Below are 17,272 nucleotides of genomic sequence, written 5' to 3' on the forward strand. Positions count from 1 at the left end.
ACTAATGAAAAAGAAAGAAAGAAAGAAAGAAAGAAAGAAAGAAAGAAAGAAAGAAAGAAAGAAAGAAAGAAAAAACAGTCCCTTACGAAGTCTGCAGATTGCATAAACAACTTCTTGGTCTACTCCCACCCTGTAATTCACCGAGGGACCCTAGTGAGCTCCAAATTTCTCTTCTGCTACCTGGCATTACCTGAGAACATTGCTACCTTGTGAGCCCTGGAAGAAGTACATGGAGATTCTTTAATTAGAGGGAATACAGCGGGGTGAGGGACAGGCACTCATGGGGAAAATTATTTTGAGTCTTTCAAGTCACAGTGATGTCATTCGCTGCCCCAAATTAGTGGTTGCCAAATCTGCAGTGTGTGTTAAAAATAAGGGCTCCTGGTTTCCTCTGTCCTGTGGACCTTGCGTCTGACTGGGGTGGACCCAAAAGCCGCTGCCAAACCATGTGAGATCCCGCGGCTGCAGCACCTCTGGAGAGCGCTGCTGCAGGCAGATCGCTCAGTAATGGCCCTGGGGTCTGAAGACACATCATTTTGTTTCCTGTGATCCCGGTTTTTAAAAATTTTTTTTATACCAGGGATTGAATGCAGGACCTTGTGCTGGGCAGGCAGGGACGGCCTGCTGAGCTACACCCCCAGCCCTGCATCATTTTATTTGTTACAGTGCTTTTCTTATGAAAATGTATTGAACCAGTGTTAAAGAAAAATTTAAAAGCACAAAGTACTGATATTTCTACATTCTAACAGAGCAGTTTCTTTTTTCTAATTCCCTGTATGCTCACAATTTACATATTTGAAATGTAAGCAGACAATTGTAAATTCTGGTGTCTTTTTAACATCAAGTATCAGAAACATTTTTTCTGATGTTATACAAGGCTGGTGGCTCTGTGCATTGAGGCTGCCATAGCAGGAGCACCACAGCCGAGGTGGCTGAGAAAACTGACCTTCCGGGCTCCTGGTGGAGCCAGGAGTCCACAGTGGCCGTGCAGCAGGCCATGCTGTGTCCTCAGGCCCAAGCACGCAGAAGCTCCCGAGCCTGTTCTACCAGGTGCTGGCCCTCATGGATGCCTCTGTCCTTGTCACCTAACACTACCACCCCCCACACCATCTACTGGGGCTGAGTTTCAGTGCTGGATTTTAGGGGACATGGCCTCCAGACCCTGGCAATAATGCTAAATGTCCATAATTTGCCTTCCCAATAACCAAGTATATATAACTTCTCAAAACTTATATTAATGAATCAGTGTGAATATTTTAAGTGGTTATATTGGAACATAAGTATTTCATCACTGGTAGAACTTGGTTAATTTGCTTCATATTTAGTAATTATTTTTTGGTTATTCGATACAGGATTTCACTGTGTAGTTCAGGCCGGCCTTGGATTCACTTTGTAGCCCAGGATGACCTTGAATTTGTGGCGATCCTCCTGCCTCAGCCTCCTGAGTGCTGGGATTACAGGTGTGCCACCACGTCTGGCTATGAATTCTGTTTTGAGCATGTTATATTTCCTTTGTAAAAGTGACCTGCTGGGGTATAATGGACATTTAACAAAATGCACGCCTTGTAGTTGTGGAGCCTGACAATTGACGTTGAGTGTGCTGGCTCATGCAGCCACTACCACAATCCACACGGGGATGCTTTCAGTGCCCCACAGGTCCCCTGTGCCCTTTCCCTCCCTCTCCCTTCCCCACCTCTGAGCTGAGTAGCTGCTGGTGTTGGTGCCAGCTGCTGGAGGGCGCTGGGAGGCAGGGGCCACACCCCACCCTGAGTGCGTGGCCTTCCATATACACCAAACATTCAAGATCCCAGACCAAAGCAAACACTATGCCTTGGAGTTATGTCTCTTGGCTTTCTGATATGATTTTTAACAGAGCGTCCATAACCTTCTAACAGCTTCACCTAGGCAGCCGTAGGGACCCAGGCAGTAATGAGCTCTCAAACAGGCTGGCCGGGCTGCTGAGGGTCCCGCTGGAGGACTGAGACCTCACAGCAAACGAGCGGGAAAGAGTAGGAGGCCACGTGGCACCCTTGGCTTTGAGCGGCACATGAACACAGGGCAGCAGGAGAGCAGAGGGCACGTGGCTGAGGGCTCAGGGTCTCCAGAGGCATCTGCTTCTCCCTCCATCTGTACCAGGCAGCGAGCAGCGGTTTTTGTCTTCGTTTTTGGCCCCAGACATCACAGCCTTCTCATTCAAGCTCAGACTACCAGAGAGCAGAAAGCAGAGACTACAAGGAGGGTTTTGAAAATTGAGAAAGAAAAAAGAAAAGAGAAGAAGAGGAGAGGCTGGATGTTTGGGCTGTTCTCTGGCTGCCCCTCTGGGTGCTGCTGGGGTGGCCATTGGCTACTCACAGCGGTCGCTCTGCTGCAGCCCCTAGGAAAACCCTGCCTTCTCATTTTAGCCAGAAGTGACCATTCTTTCCCGATGCCTCGAACTGCTCTACTCCTTTGAGAGCAATGAGGATCGTGTGAACTTGATCACATATCTTTTCCTCGTCCTGGAAGTTTGATCACTCGGAGCTGGACCTGGAGCTCTTGTTGCTGGCCCGTAAATGAGCCCCTCATCGCGTTCTCTTGGTTCCTAGCTCCACTGCGTCTCCCTACCCGCCTCGTGCTGACGTGCGGCTTCATTTTATTTTGATTACTGGTTATGGCAGATGTGTTTTGGTAACACATACTCTCTTGTAAATGATAACTTAGAAATAAATCGTAGGTAAACACGTGAGGGGAGTGACTCCTTCTGGTAGGAACTGCTGAATCAACAGCCCTTCCCGGGCCGGTGGCTCGAGTGTCCCGGGGGCAGCGCACGGTGGAGTTTTAATGTGTCGGATCTGCATTCTCTTAGTTTCCTGTCTGATCAAAGGTGAGCTGTGTAATTTTTCTGTGCCTCAGTTTTCTTTTTAGGAGTTTATTTTTGTGAGTACATGTCTAATGTAGCCCGTACTGATCTCATTCACTGTGGGGAGCTGGTGCCTGTGCGGAGCACAGCAAATCCTTTCCACGTCCTGTTCCCTTCCCCTCTTCCCTTCCCCTCTTCCTCTGCTCTCGGTTTTTTTCCCATTTGCAGAAGATGTGTCTCTGCATTTCTGTCTCCTTATCTGTAGTCAGAATACCTGCCTCACAGAAGAATTGTGAGCGTGAAATGAGGTAAGATACACAGTACTTAGAACCTGGCCCAGCATATAGTTGAAGATGAATGTTGTTAGCTGTTCAGTTTATTGTCAAATGTTCCCAACCATGTTTCTAAGACAAGAGGTCAGATCCTGGTGGTTTTCTGCCTAACGGATCCATCTCATTGTCTCACCAGAGATCCATTTGCTAATTTTTTAGGTTCTCTGCATTCAGAACATCACTGGCTTTGGTTGCAATGCAGTGAATGTGTTAGTTATGTGTTTTGCTGTCTGACAAATTACTGCACAGTTCAGCACACTGAAACGACATATTTCATGATTTCACATCACCACACATCAGGAGCAGTGGGGTGCTCAGTTGAGTCCTCTGCTGCAGTGTCTCTCTCAAGGCCGAAATCAGAGGCTCACCTGGGGAGGACACACTTCCAGTCCAACCCATGGGGTTCCTGGCCAGCTCAGTCCTTCCAGGGTCGTTGTCTAAAGCCTCCTTCAGTACCTTCATCGGCTTTATCAATGCCGGTAAGAGAAGCGCTCAGCTAGCAAGATGTTTCGGTTTAGATCTAAAATGTCCTCCAAAAGCCTCATGTGTTCATGGGTGGGCAGTGAGGGACCATGGGGTCTGTACTCCCCTGTGGATGAACCCACTGATGCATTCACAGGTGAATGTGCTATTAGGAGTGGGGCGTGGCTGGAGGAGGTGGTGTGTGACTGGGAAGGGTGTGTTCCTGCCTCCAGCTCCTCCCTTCTCCCTTTCAGCGTCTTGGCCACCATGAGGCGAGCAGCTTCCCTCCACCATGCCTTCCCACCCCACTGATTCTGCCTCGGAGCCAGCTGACTATGGACTGAACCCTCCGAAACTGTGCACCAAACAGCCTCTCTTCCTTAAGTCATAGGTGTCAGGGATTTTGTCCCAGTGACGGGAAAGTGACTAATATACCACCTAAGATCAGTCTTCGGTAACTTAACATTGTGTAATAAAGAATTTGTCAGGTCTTTGCTCTTGGTTCCTGGGAGATCACCTCTAAGTCCTTGGAACTTCCTCAGTTCTGCATTTATTTTTTATTCCTAGAGAACCTATCCCCCCATCTGAGCTTATGCTAGCAGGATGATTCAGATGAACTTAGGGCAGGGGTTGCTGTACTGAGAGACTCAGAGGGTGGGGATTTCCAACTTGACCTCCAGGGAGCAGATGATGTTGGAGACCGAATTCAATCACCTTGCATGACCAGTGATTCTGTGTCGTGCCTAGAGAAGGAAATGCTAATCACCACTCTCCTCTCTATTTCTGCAAGCCCAACTTTTTTATAGGGTGTGCCCACAGTTGAATGTGCCAACAGGAGGTGTGGCCAGGCTGGAGGTGGGTCACTGGGGCCTGACTTGAGGGGCTTATCTCTTCTCTGGCCCTTCCTGCTCTTGGCATCCCAGCTTTCATCGGGTGAGCATCTCTCCTCCACCACACCCTTCCACCACGATGCTCCTGCCTTGGACTCAGCTGACTGTGGACTGCTGCTTTGAGACTGTGAGTGGAAGCCAACTCTTTCTCCTTTGCATTGTGTATACCAGGTGTTTGGTCAGAGAGACGAAGCACTGACTAGTACAGGTGGTGCTCGTCTTCCTCTCTGTGGCTGGCTCACTGCACAGTATCCTCCAGGTTCATCCATGTGTGGCAAATGGCAGGAGCTCCTCCTTTTAGAGGCTGAGCAGTATTCCACTGGGCATGTGTACTCTGCTTGCTTTATGCTGCAGGTTGGTAGGCACCTTGGCTGACCCATACCCTGGCTACCACGAGTATTGCTGTGATGAACTCAGGGGGGGGCATGGCCGACACTCACCCGTATTTGGGTACTTTGGCTGCACACCCAGAGGTGGGACTGCAGGATTTTACCGTGCTTCTATTTTATACTTTTTTTGTGGTGCTACTGATTGAACCCATAGCCTCATGCATCCCGAGCCAGGAGTCCATCACTGAACTATATCCTCTACTATTTTTGTGTGTGGTACGGGGGATCAAACTGGGAACCTTGCACTTTAGAGGCAGGCGGTGGTACCACTGAGATAAATTCCCAGCCCAATCCCCTATTTTTAACTCCTAAAAGAATGTCCATGCTTCTTTCCAGAAAGACTGCTCTAGTCTAGGTGCTCTTTGCTCCTTTACCTACATTCTCATCTGTACTTTTTATCTTTCACCTCTTTCTTTCCTTTTTTGCTTTTTTGGTTCTAGGGATTGAACCCACGTTCGTGCACTTGCTAGGCAGGTGCTCTACTACTGAGCTATATCCTTTGCCCTGTCTTTCACATTTGTTTTTATTGTTGTTAAATAGGAAAAAGAACACACAAAACTACATGTCAGAGGCATGAGAATATTAGCCACCGATAATAGCCAATACAACAAAAGTGAAATAATTTTTTATTGTCTTTATATTTCTCTAATGATTAGCCACATTGAAGATTTTTCATGATTATTTGTATGCCTTCTTTTGAGAAATACTGATTTAGATGTTTTGCCTAATTTTTAGAAAATGAGTTTTGTTTTGTTTTTGAGACAGAGTCTCACTATGTAGATCAAGCTGCCTTTGAACTCACTATGTAGCCTAGGCTGGCCTCAAACTCCCAGCAATCCACCTGCTTCAGCCTTCTGAATGCTGGTATTACAGGTGTGTGCCACCATGCCGGGCTATTTTTTTGCTGTTGAGTTGAGTTTCTTATATACTTTGGGTATTAATTCTTTATTGAATGTTTACAAATGTTTTCTCCAGTTCTGTTGGTTGTTCTCTTGGCTGATGGTTTCCCTGCTGTGAAGAAGCTTTTTAGTTTGATATAATCTCATATGCCTCTTTTTACTTTTATTGCCTGTGATTTGGGGGACGTATCAAAAAACTCATTGCTCAGACCAGTGTTACAGCGTTTCCCCCACTGTTTTCTTTTAGCAATTCTGTAACTTCAGGTCTTACCCTGAAGTCTTTAACAAGATAAACATAAACTTTAGTGAGGTCTTTGACTTGTTCTTGTGCAACTAATGTGTCAGTGCCTAGTTCCCCAGAAGTGGCTACAATTCTTAGTAAGTTCTCAAGATCTGGCCAGAAATCTTTGCTGTAACTTCACACTTCTTATGCTTCATCCTCAAGAGTGCACACGCTTCCAAAAAGCAACAGTGTGACTTATGTGTGGTTGTGAGGTGAGGGACATTTTCCTCTGGGGATCTAGGTCCTCTAAAAGTCTGGGAAAAGGACACACTCTAATTTTTCTTTGAGTCTGATTATAACCCTATCCACTTGAAAATTCGTAGGGAACGGATTTATGTTAGCCAAAAATGGAGTAGCAAATGTGCCAAAAATTTGATAATTTTTTTTGAAAATCTTGAAACGTATTCTCAAATTTCTGTATCAAAACAGAAAGCAAGGCTCTATCTATATTTTTTAGTGTTCACAGGACTGTGTTGTGATAATGTATCGCAGTGCACAAAATTATAAGCTTGCCATAATGTAAGGTTTATTTTTAAATACCGTTGTGCTTCAAAACAGCACAGATGAGGTGATGTTCACCTTGAAGACACACATTTAACTCATTTAAATGAGAAGTCAAATCCACCAAAAATGCTAAATCTGTGAGTCGTTTTTCATCTTTGTGTTCTGGCACCAATCTTCCTTTTGATTCCATAGATGACTGGGTTTCATGCAGCAAAGCATAACATCTTTTCAAAATTGACTCCACCTTAGCCACCTAACTTTCCCAAAGTAAACGATGTCCTGGAGCCAGCATCTACACTTTTGCGGAGCCCTGGAGTTGGTGAGGACTCACTGCCCCGGGCCTTAGGGTAGCCACAGCTTTGATGATGATGTGAATGACACTTTCCATTTTTAAAGGTTTTGCACATCTATTCTAAGTGCCATGGTCCTGCATCAATGTGAGTTCCCAGCGGCAAGGCGTCATCTTCTCTTGCTTTTACAAGCAAGTCTTTCTTTCCCGATAGCCATCACTGGGCTGCCGTCAGGTGTGTTGATGTAAAAAGAAGTGACATGCGATGTTCGGGCACTGACTCCCCACAAGGCACACGTGCGATCCTCACGCACCACTGATGTGGACTAATAAAAGTAACACATTTTTAAAAGACTTCCAGGTCCACCCTTGATCAGCATCGATCGGTGCTGGTGGAGCCCGGCAGCCCCGTGCGCCCGTGGCACCTGTGTGATGAGCTGAAGTTGACCACTAAAGAGCTGGCTGTGGCCACACGCTGACTTCAGTCCAGACTCTTGGCAGGTAGCCCTGCTGCACGGAAAAGGTGCATCAAGCACTTCAGGCCAATCAGTGACAGGCTCAGGGGCAGCTTTGGAAGAAAAGACTTTTTACGGCAGCATCTCTGAGCACAAACATCTGCCACCCCGCCACCGAGGGGCCCAGAAGTGCCACCGAGCTGGACCCGCACGTGGTGTCTCGCCCACGCACTCTGCATTTGCGCTGAGGAGGTGGCTCAGTGTACATTCGCCGGCCTGGCCTCGTCCCCACGCTGTTCCCTTGTTCCTTCTGAATCATTTTTCTGCATCGGTCAAACATCTCCCTCTCTGGGAAGGCTTCCCTCACCACCCCAATTGCATTACTTACCAAAGGCTTGGCAGTGTGTTAAGTGCTTGCAAATATCCACTCCAGCGGACCTTGCAGTAGCCTTAGGAGCTGGGCGCTTTCCAGGGAGGGGCATCGATGGTGACCCCTCCAGAGCTGTCGATGATGTAAACAACTGCTGTGATGCGTGTGCCACAGGTTCCCACCACGGGCTTAGGACATCCCAAGAAGGAAGCTGGAGTCGGCTGCAGAGTGAGCAGGGCAGCCAGGTGTGGGTGGCCCAGGCTGAAGCACAGCAGAAGTGGGCAAAGGGCCCAGTTAATACATTGACGCATCTTTTCACGGTGGAGGGTGACAGCTTTTGATTTGTGAATGCGATCTGTGCTTAGCTTCCAACATAACAGCAACCACAGCAAGATGAGTTCTTCAGGGAGCTCAGAGAAACTGCTCCAGATTTAATTATTTGGGGAAACAGAAGTAGTCAGGGTGATGTTATTTTGGGTTTACATAAGAAGCAAAGTTTTCTGTTCTTTTCTTTCCCTTTCTCTGAGTATGGAATATAAAATACTTCATCATATTGGAAACAAGCAAAGGGTCAGCTTTTGCTTCTAGAGCATCGCGCCCCATGCCCTTGGCTCTTTACAGATCAAGAAACTGAGGCAGAGGAAGGGGAAGGATCTTGCTCGGGTCACAGGGCTGACAAAGGCTGAGCCCAGATGCAGGTGCAGGAGTTGGGCCCCGTGGCTCTGCCTGCCTGTCCCTTGGCACAGCTCCCTTCCTGGTCAGCAGGCACGGTGCCTGCCCCGTTCATCACCAGGACTGGCGCCCAGCCCTGTGCTCTGTCATTTTCCCCCAGCTGAAGGCTCTTTAATGGTTTGGGCTCCTGTGGTGTGGATGGAGCACAGTAGTAATCCTGCTGTGTAAATCCTGTGGAGTGGGTCGTGTCCACGCACACGCCGGGTGGAGGACGGGGCGCCCACTGTGGAGCCCCACCCATGCGCGTGGTCAGTGGAAACAGCTGTAGCACGGTCTCTGAACAAGACCCAAAAGCTGACAAGCGGAACTGCACTTTCCTCTAGAATCCAGAAGGCTCTGCTATGCCTAGGCTCGGCCTAGGAATCCTAAAACCAAAGTTATTTTTCTTTCCGGGGCCATTGCAACACTTCCTAGGCTTCAGAAATGTCACTGAAGCTTGAAACTCAGGGTAGCACTGAAGGGCTACAGGCACCAAGGACACTGTTTCCATCTTGTCCCCGAGCCATGACCAAGTGACTAAGCTTTCATCATCCAAACGGCAAGCTTAAAAGCCCATCAGTGAAATGAATGGTCTCCCCAGAGAGTCAAAGAGACAAACATCAGAAATAAGCATTTGCAGTGAAAGAGACTCACAATAATAATGTTCCTTAAAAGCCGTGTAATACACTTGACGGCTTAGGACAGGAAACATCCTTTCTAGTGAAAAGTAGTGTGTCTTTAGCGTTATGCAGAGTCCATTGCTGGGTGGGGGTTCTCTTCGCGGATAACTCTATGAGCACCCTCTAAGCCCTCAGTAAACGCTTCCGGTAACAAAGCTGACACCTCCGTCACAGCGGTGTCTCTGAGAGTGTCCGGAGAAAACAAGAACCGAACTCCTCTAGGAGTTGATACGGCGTGCAGAGGCCTCCCGGCAGACACTGCTCCTGAAGAACAGAGCCCTGTGCTCCTTTGCTACACAGCCTTTTCTCTGGTCCAGAAAGGCCCGTTCTGCGAGAGTGAAGAAGCCACACAGACAATCAGTTTCTCTCTGAAGATTGTGAAGTCTTGTGCTCCCTCAAATCTTTCTTAGAAAAGGCCAGTTTTCAAGCACACGGGCAGGCAAATAGACACCCGGGACACAAGGGTACACTGCGAGCAACCCAGAAGCACTTGGGGCTTTGCTCTCTTTACGCCAAAGCTGCACAGAGCTGCGTCTCCTGCTTCCGGCAGCTGTTGAATGATTGTATTCCCTGCCTACCAGCAGACTGGGCTCTTTTTTCTCATGTTCCCTTCACCTGGTCAGGATTTCCCTCCATGCAGCAGGATTAGGGTCCCCTGAGGTTGGACCTCTCCCAGCTTCCTGAGTTTCTATTCTGTGCTGGATTTTATCCCTGGTGTTGATTGATGGCTGAGGTTGGGACGAAGGTGATGTGCTCGGAACCGCACAGCAAGTGAGGGATGAGCTGCCCAGAGCACAGCGTGGTGGTTTGGTGTCACTCGAAAGGGTAGGCTGGCCACCCCGACGTCCTGTCCTGCAGCAGCTCCCTGTCCCCACCTCTGGAGGGACTAAGATGAAGTAAGCAGACTCTGGACAGACTGGGCTGGTGAGGAGCTGGATTACCCAGGCACTTCACTGGGGTACCCACAAGTGCTAGAAGTCTAGTGAATGCTCACTGAATGAATTAAAGAAACAATTCTACGTAGCACCTTTGGGCGGTAATGAGGAACTGAATGTAGCTGGTGAATGTCCATATACTACTCCAGTCTGCCTGCCCCGCCTCTGCTGTGACCTTGGTCAGGGCTGAAGATGCTGCGGCTGGAGCACTGCCACTCGCAGCTCCTGCGTCACCTGGGGGCAAGTGTTTGCCGAGACAGGGAGGACAAGGGCGGAGCACGAAGAGTGCTCTCCAGGGAGGCTGCCTCTGCGTGGTGGCGACTCGGTCCCGGGAGCCAAGCTGGGGCGACACAGCCACGGCTTAGCATTTACGGTCCCGAAGCCTCTCTCCAGGAGGGGCCGCAGGGGTCTACAGCGTCTCTGGACAAGCACAGACCGCTGCCTGCTGAGACCGGTGTTGGTGTCTACAGTTGGCTGCTGTAGTCTGTTGATCCCAGTCCCAGCAACGCAGTGGTGCTCTCTGCCCCCTCAAGCTTGGGTGACAAATGAGTCAGGTCACGTAAGGCTCACAGAACCCCGGAGCTGTATCAGCATTTCCCCTACCACTGTTGCTTTCTTCTCACACATTGGCTGCAGCAATCTCTGGCTCTTCCTCAATTTCCCCAACAGAGAGAACAGATGTAGGATCACAGCTCAGCGTACGTGGTGCTCAGCAAGACTTGGGCCTTCTGCGGCAGCAGCCACGAGTGGTGAGGTGACCAGGCCAGTGTGGCAGCGAGACTGCCCGTCAGCCCCTGTGGCCATGGTGACTCAGGGTGGCTGGGGTACTTGGTTTTTTGGTTGAGGGCCTGGCAAGGCCTCCAGCACAGTGAATCAGGCCTTCCCAGGACTCTCCTGCTGTGCAGCGGGACTGCCGGCTACATCCCATCCACAGGAGGCCATGAGCTGCTGGACCTGCCATGCAGGGAAAGTCCCTGGGTACAGGGCCCGGAGAGAAGCCAAGCTGACAGAGGGTAGGGAGACGCTCGTGGGCCTCCGTTTTGGGGTGTGTGTGTGTGTGTGTGCTGATATGGGATGGAGCTCTTCTGTGTGACAGAGGGACGAAGACTGGCCTTGCCTGGGCCTGTACCCTCTCCCCTGGGGTCTGTGTGTGGCTTCACAGGTTTGCGTTGAGTTATGTGTGTTTGGAGGCCATGCTGTGTCCATGACCTGGGTTGGAGTCCCTTGCTGCAGTCCCAGGCTCCTGGCAGCATAGGAAGCTCGGATGTATAGCAGCTGCAACCCAGGCCTTGCAGCCAGCCAGTCCTGTGTCCCTGTGAAGCATCTGTGTGCTTCCAGCTCCTTGGGTCGAGGGTCCTCAGGACTCGGGAACTTTGGCCTCGGCCCTTCAGCCCAAGCCCCTACTTCGTGGCTATATGGCAAGGCCTGGCTGAGGACACCAAATATCAGAGCTAGGAGTGGAGCAGAAGTGATGGCCGAGGCTGCAGGGCAAGGCTCAGGAGCGGCTGCTGCTGCAGGCCAAGGGCAGACGGGCCAGCACTCGGACCCAGGAACCCTTCTGGGTCACATCAGATCCTCATGGGCCTAGCATGGGCATAAGCCTGAAAGCCACTTGTCACTGTGATTGTCTGCTAGGAGAGGGGACTAGAAAACAACCTCAAGAATGCTGATACCTGTTAACTACAGGGGAAATACTATAATTCTCCTGCCAAAAACACCAATTCATTCATTCCCCCACACTTCTGCTGGAAAGCAGCTCCACGCATGGGAGACAGGCACTGCGCCATTATGGTTAAAATTCTCACGTTTCTGTTTCAGGAGGTGTTGGGCAAAGCTGGAGCCGCTCTTCCTCTATGACCATCAGAAATGGGCCATCACCCCAATATCAAGTCCCATTTTCTCTTTTCCTCTCTATAGGTGAAGGCTTCATGGCACTGATCTTTGTGACTGGGCAAAAGTCAGGGGGTTACGGCGGGAAATAATAGTCATTGGTGGTGTTTCTCTGTCATGACTAAATATCTCCTTCTCCACAGTGGGCAGGGGCCACCGGCCAAACACTGTGGGCAAGATCAGGCCCTTGAGTCATCTAGCTGGAAATGACAGCCTGCTATTAAGGTCGATCATACGGGGATAAAAGGAGATTGAAAAAGGAGTGCTGACCTTCTTTAGAAACCTTTTCATTTTCTTAGCTTAGGCTCAACTTATTTTTAGGAAGCATAATTACCCCCGGATTAAATAGGAATGTTTTTTCATACATTTTTCCCTTTGGAAAGACTTGAATATAATCACCTGATCCTAAGAGCCTTGCTATCTTTGAGCCGAGAGAGGAGGAAAGGCATAAGACCATTACAAAAAGGAAAAAAAATCCGTTTGGAAAACTGTTAAGAGTTATTTAACTTAACTCTTTTGAGTAATGGCCTCCCTGGAAGCTGGAGCCATTTCAGGAAGCAGAGTTTCTTTTCTTAGCTTCCTGTGAAAACCTGATAAGCATCCTGGATGCTCAGGGGACCTCATAGAAAGGGGGTTGCTGTCCTCGTAGAGGATTGAACCCAGTAGTAACTGCAGAGCTCTTTTGGATCTCTGTATTTAATAGGGAAACAGTGACTAATTCATGAACCTCATCTTAATTTGGTAGGTTTGAGATTGATCTTGCTCTGCTGCCCAGGTTGGACTTAAGCTCCTGGGCTCAAGCGGGCCTCCAGGCTCAGCCTGGAGCAGCTGGGCCTGCAGGTGCTACCACTGCACTGGCTGGTGGAACACCTTTAAGACCGGTGCTGGGGCATTCGGTACAGCTGTGTGTTGGTTACAGGTGAGGAAACTGAGGCCTTGCTTTCAGACAAGGAGGCTCTCTCTCTCTCTGGATAAAGGTTTATCAGCACAGTGGCTTCTGCAGGTGGGAGATGGGTTCTGCAGAGCCCTCGGCCTTTGCTCTATGTCCGGGGCATGGGCAGAGTCGAAGGTTTCAAGCTGGTGGGCCTTGCCATACATCATTGCTTGGAATCAAGTTTTATATTTCAGGGAAGTTGCTGTGAACAAAGTTTATAGCTGAGTTTTGTTCTGTTTTTGTTTTTTTTGGTACTGGGGATCGAACTAGGGTCCTTTTGCTTGTGAGGCAGGTGATGGCACCACTGTGCTAAATCCCCAGCCCTATAGCTGAGTTTTTAAACATTGAGTTAAAAAAATATGAAAATAACCTTTAAAATGTTTAAGGCTCTCTTGGGTTCTTGCTTCTAAGATGACATTGGAAAAGGAAAAAAGGAGCAGAGGTGGCACAGAATCAGCCTGCTCGCCTGCACAGGGCCTGTGCCAACACTGCATGGCTGTTCCGGAGCCACCCCTGGCTGGGCACAGCTGGACGGGGCCCCAGCTGTCTGGCACAGCTGGACTGGACCCCAATGGAGCATGTGTCGTTCCGCACAGGAGAGGCCCTGTCACCAGCCCTGTCTCCAAGGCTGCTTCCTGGACGTCTGTGCCCCTCACAGTGGGTGGCTGGAGTGACCTGGCCATGGGATGGAGCAGAGCCACCCCACACGGCGGTGCTCCTCATGCCCTCCCCCGGGACCCTGAGGAAAAACCCCACTGGGGGTGCAAATAGTACTTCAGAAAGGGGGTGGCAGTGGAGTTTCACAGGCCGCTCGCCCATGTGGGGGGCTCCTAGAGTGGCCACTTCCTGTGCTCGCACCCCCCTCTTCCTTTGGGGACACTGCTGGTGAGAGGCTGGGGCTCTCTGGGAACGGGGGACTTGCCTGTCATGGATCAGACCCATGGCGGAGGATCAGATTGCCTGAGTATTAGGCTCTGAGGCAACTGGGTCTTCTCATATCTCTACCCATGAGCTTCTGTTAGGCTGGTATAATTGTATACTTCGTGAACCAAGAGCTTAAAAATAAGCCAGGCATGGTGGTGCGCGCCTATAATCCCAGCACTCGGGAGGCTGAGGCAGTAGGATCACCATAAGTTTGAGGCCAGCCCGAGCTACCAAGTGAGACCCTGTCTCAAACAAAACAAAGCAAAACAAAACACCCAAGAATTAAAAAAATAGATTTACTGAAAAGTCTCTGTCCTTTTTGTCTTATTTATTTTCTATGTAGTACATTATTGGAACTCAAAGGACTCATGATTGCTATAAAACTTACCTCACATGAAAAACCCAAAGCATAAGTAATTTGAAGAGCAAGATAAAAGATAGTTGGTAGGATACAGGGAGAGAGATCTTTTGCAAAGAAATGGGGAAGGGGCTGTGAAAAGGACGAAGATGTGTACAGGTACCAGCACCCCATGATGAATGTATTGTTAGGTACATGTGCTCACAAAATTACACACAATTTTTAGGAGCAGTAGTAGCAGCATAGACCTTCCCATCACATTTCTAAGATGCATCAAGCACGCCTAACAAAATTCAAAGGGTGCCACCCCGTCACCTGGGGACCAGCTCCACAGACACCTTGGCGCGAAGACTGCAGAACTGCTGGCCATCATCAGACCCGGCGACAGCCCTGCCTGTGCTGCTGTTTTCCCAGACCCCTTCCTGGCGGCTGCGCACACTTGCTTCCTGAAGATCAGTCCCTTCCCTTGCTAAGGCACCCAAGCCCTATTACTACAACGCTTCTTGCAAAAGCTCAGTGAAACAAAACCAAGACCCTTTTTGTGTGGTACTAGGTAGTGAAGTTGGGCCCTACACCATCAGATCCTAAGCTACAGGGAACTGGTGAGACCTTTCTAGGCTTCCTGTCTTTAGAAAAAGTTTTCAGAAGAGACACCTAAGCCATGTGTAGAGAAAGGTAGAGTTTTCGTGTAAAATGAGAGATTTTCAGAGTGAGAGTGGGGGCTTACCTCCAACCTGAGGGTGCTCAAGATCAAGGTGGGGGCCACATTTCTGTATTAACTGGGTCCCTTCGGGGGCACCTTCTTCCCACTAGGCCCTGGGCTTGATTCCTGCACTGTGAAAACAAAACAAAACAAAACAAAATGAGACAACTCAAAAAAACAAAAATAAAACAAAAAAAACCCCTTCAAATATTAAAAAAGTTTTTTTTTTTTTTGTCATGGCAGGGTGTGGTGGCGCATGCCTGTAATCCCAGCACTTAGGAAGCAGAGGCAGGAGGATCTCTGTGAGTTCGAGACCAGCCTGGGCTACATAGTGATTTCCAGGTCAGTCTCAACTACATAGTGAGACCCTGTCTCAAAAAAAAAAATTGTCAGTAGTCTCTTAGAAAATTGCATAGTCCATTTAAAAACCAAAGCCCAATCACTGGTGATATTCAATAATACTGTTTCATCAGCCATCCTTTAACCTATAGAATAACGTGGTTTGCACAACACGAAGAATGGTGATGTTGCGACTGCTCAGCCTCACACTGCCCTGTCTGACGCTTATCCTCTAGGTGTGTCAGACGCCCAGGGGGTGCCATGTTGGGGGCATGGACCCTCTCCAGGTGAGAGAGGTGGAAAATGCTGAAAGGCTTTTACTTGAAGGTGGAAGCAGACCTCCCGGAGCACCAAGGACAGGGAGAAGTTTGCAACTCCCAGTGAGAAGTGCTGGAGAGTCTTTTGCTTCAGCTGTGATTTTGCTTCTTGGAAGAACTAGGAAAGAACAATTTCACACTCACCTCTGCGCAGGTTCGGAGTGGTAGGAATACAGAGGTGAGGGCCTGGAGCCTACAGAACTGGATCCCATTGGGAGTTTCTGCCAAGGGCCACACAGTGCTCTGCCCACAGTGCTGTTAAGTGATCAGAGGGAGGAAGGTACAGCCTCATCCAAAGGAAAGGCGTAAAGACTTCTGAAGGGGACAAAGGGCAGCAGCCACCGTAAGCTGATGTCAACTCTTCCCTTGGGCTCTTCATGCAAGCCCATCCCTCTCCACCAAGATCTAGCTTCTTTTCCTAGGTCTGTGACATTCTTTTCCCCTCAGTCTTTAAATATGTTCAAACATCCTCCTGTCTAAAAAGGCAGCTTTCTCCACACTGTGTTTCTTAATTTTTTCCCTTTATGTCATTGCAGAGTTTGACATAGACTAGGCATATTCTTAAAATACTGAATGAATACAAGTATAATAACTTTTTTCTGGACTTCTGGGAAGATGGTGGAGGGATAAGCAACAGAAAAACAGCCTCTTCAAAGATTTGGTGTCCAGATGCTGGAATATAGCAACATGCGAAAGAGAGGAAGGAAGTGGATCCTGAAGACCCAGCAAGGTTCTGAGGTGAGAACTGAGCCCACAGAGAGAGAGCAAAGATAGAAACTTCAATGAAGAAGAAGGAAGTGGCAAGTGGTGCTTTCTCCCCTGAGCCCTGACTCACTGTGTGGGAACCTGCAGACACACAGTGACTATTGGTGACTCCAGAGGCCTCCATGGAAAAGCACACTAGTGGTCAGAGCAGTAGATGCATTGGAATAAAGTGACTGGTGAGTTACTTGGATTCAGACATCTCCCAGGAGAGGGCAGTTGGCCAGTAGCCATCTGGAAAGGGACCGCCTGAGCTTGAAACTCAGAGCAGCTGTGGCTGGCTCCATCAGGGTAAAGTGGAACCAAGTTTAAGTCAGCAAGAGTTCAAGGAGCCAAGTTCAGGCCTGCAGAAGGCATGTAAAGTGTTGCAGGCTGAACAAAACAAGTTCCAGCCTCACAGCCAGAAATAAGCCTAAGCTTCAGAACTAAAGGTACTTCTTGATACTATCCACTGCCCTGCTGTAAATCTATGGTTGGCTTGCTGGGATTAGTCAACACAGATCTGAACTCTGCCCTGAACTGGACTTTTATTTTTTAACTTATTTTCTTCTTCTTCTTCTTTTTTTTTTTTGATCTGTTCTGTTTTTATATAAGGGTGAACAGTGTTTCTAGTTTTGTTATTGTTATGTTCTTGTTTTTATTTCTTCCTTCTCTCTTTCCCTTCTGTCTTCTTCACCAGTTTCCCAAAGTTTGTGCATCTTCCTTTGTCCTCCAAATCTAATATGTTTTTGCTTCTAAACTTAAAAAAAAAAACTCATTCCCTTTATTTATTTTTTTCTTTTTTTGGTACTGGGCATCAAACTCCAGTCCCTGATCTTGCTAGGCAGGTGGCAGAACCACTGAGCTAAATCCCAAGTCCTCTTTCTTCTAATCACTTCCTCCTCCTCCTCCTCCTCCTCCTCCTCCTCCTCTTTCCTTCTTTTTCTCCATTCTTCTCTCAACCCCTTTTAAATTTTCTCCCAAGGGTGAAATCACCATACTGAGAGCATATATAATGTATACAATTT

The 17,272-nt window shown here is 48.7% G+C and overlaps 1 protein-coding gene across 1 annotated transcript in view; it reads right to left on the reverse strand.

Annotated features, from left to right (window-relative positions):
* Positions 1 to 7,682, reverse strand: part of Fbxo28 (F-box protein 28) — a 40,548-nt gene extending 32,866 nt beyond the window's left edge. Inside the window, exon 1 of the mRNA XM_019210409.1 lies at positions 7,479 to 7,682. Coding sequence (XP_019065954.1) covers positions 7,479 to 7,682 — 204 coding nt within the window. The remainder of the gene's footprint in view (positions 1 to 7,478) is intronic.
* Between the last annotated feature and the right edge of the window lie 9,590 nt (positions 7,683 to 17,272).

The sequence above is a fragment of the Fukomys damarensis genome, unplaced genomic scaffold (assembly GCF_012274545.1).
Source record: "Fukomys damarensis isolate Sample0158 unplaced genomic scaffold, DMR_v1.0_HiC HiC_scaffold_11, whole genome shotgun sequence".
In the NCBI taxonomy this organism is placed as follows: Eukaryota; Metazoa; Chordata; class Mammalia; order Rodentia; family Bathyergidae; genus Fukomys; species Fukomys damarensis.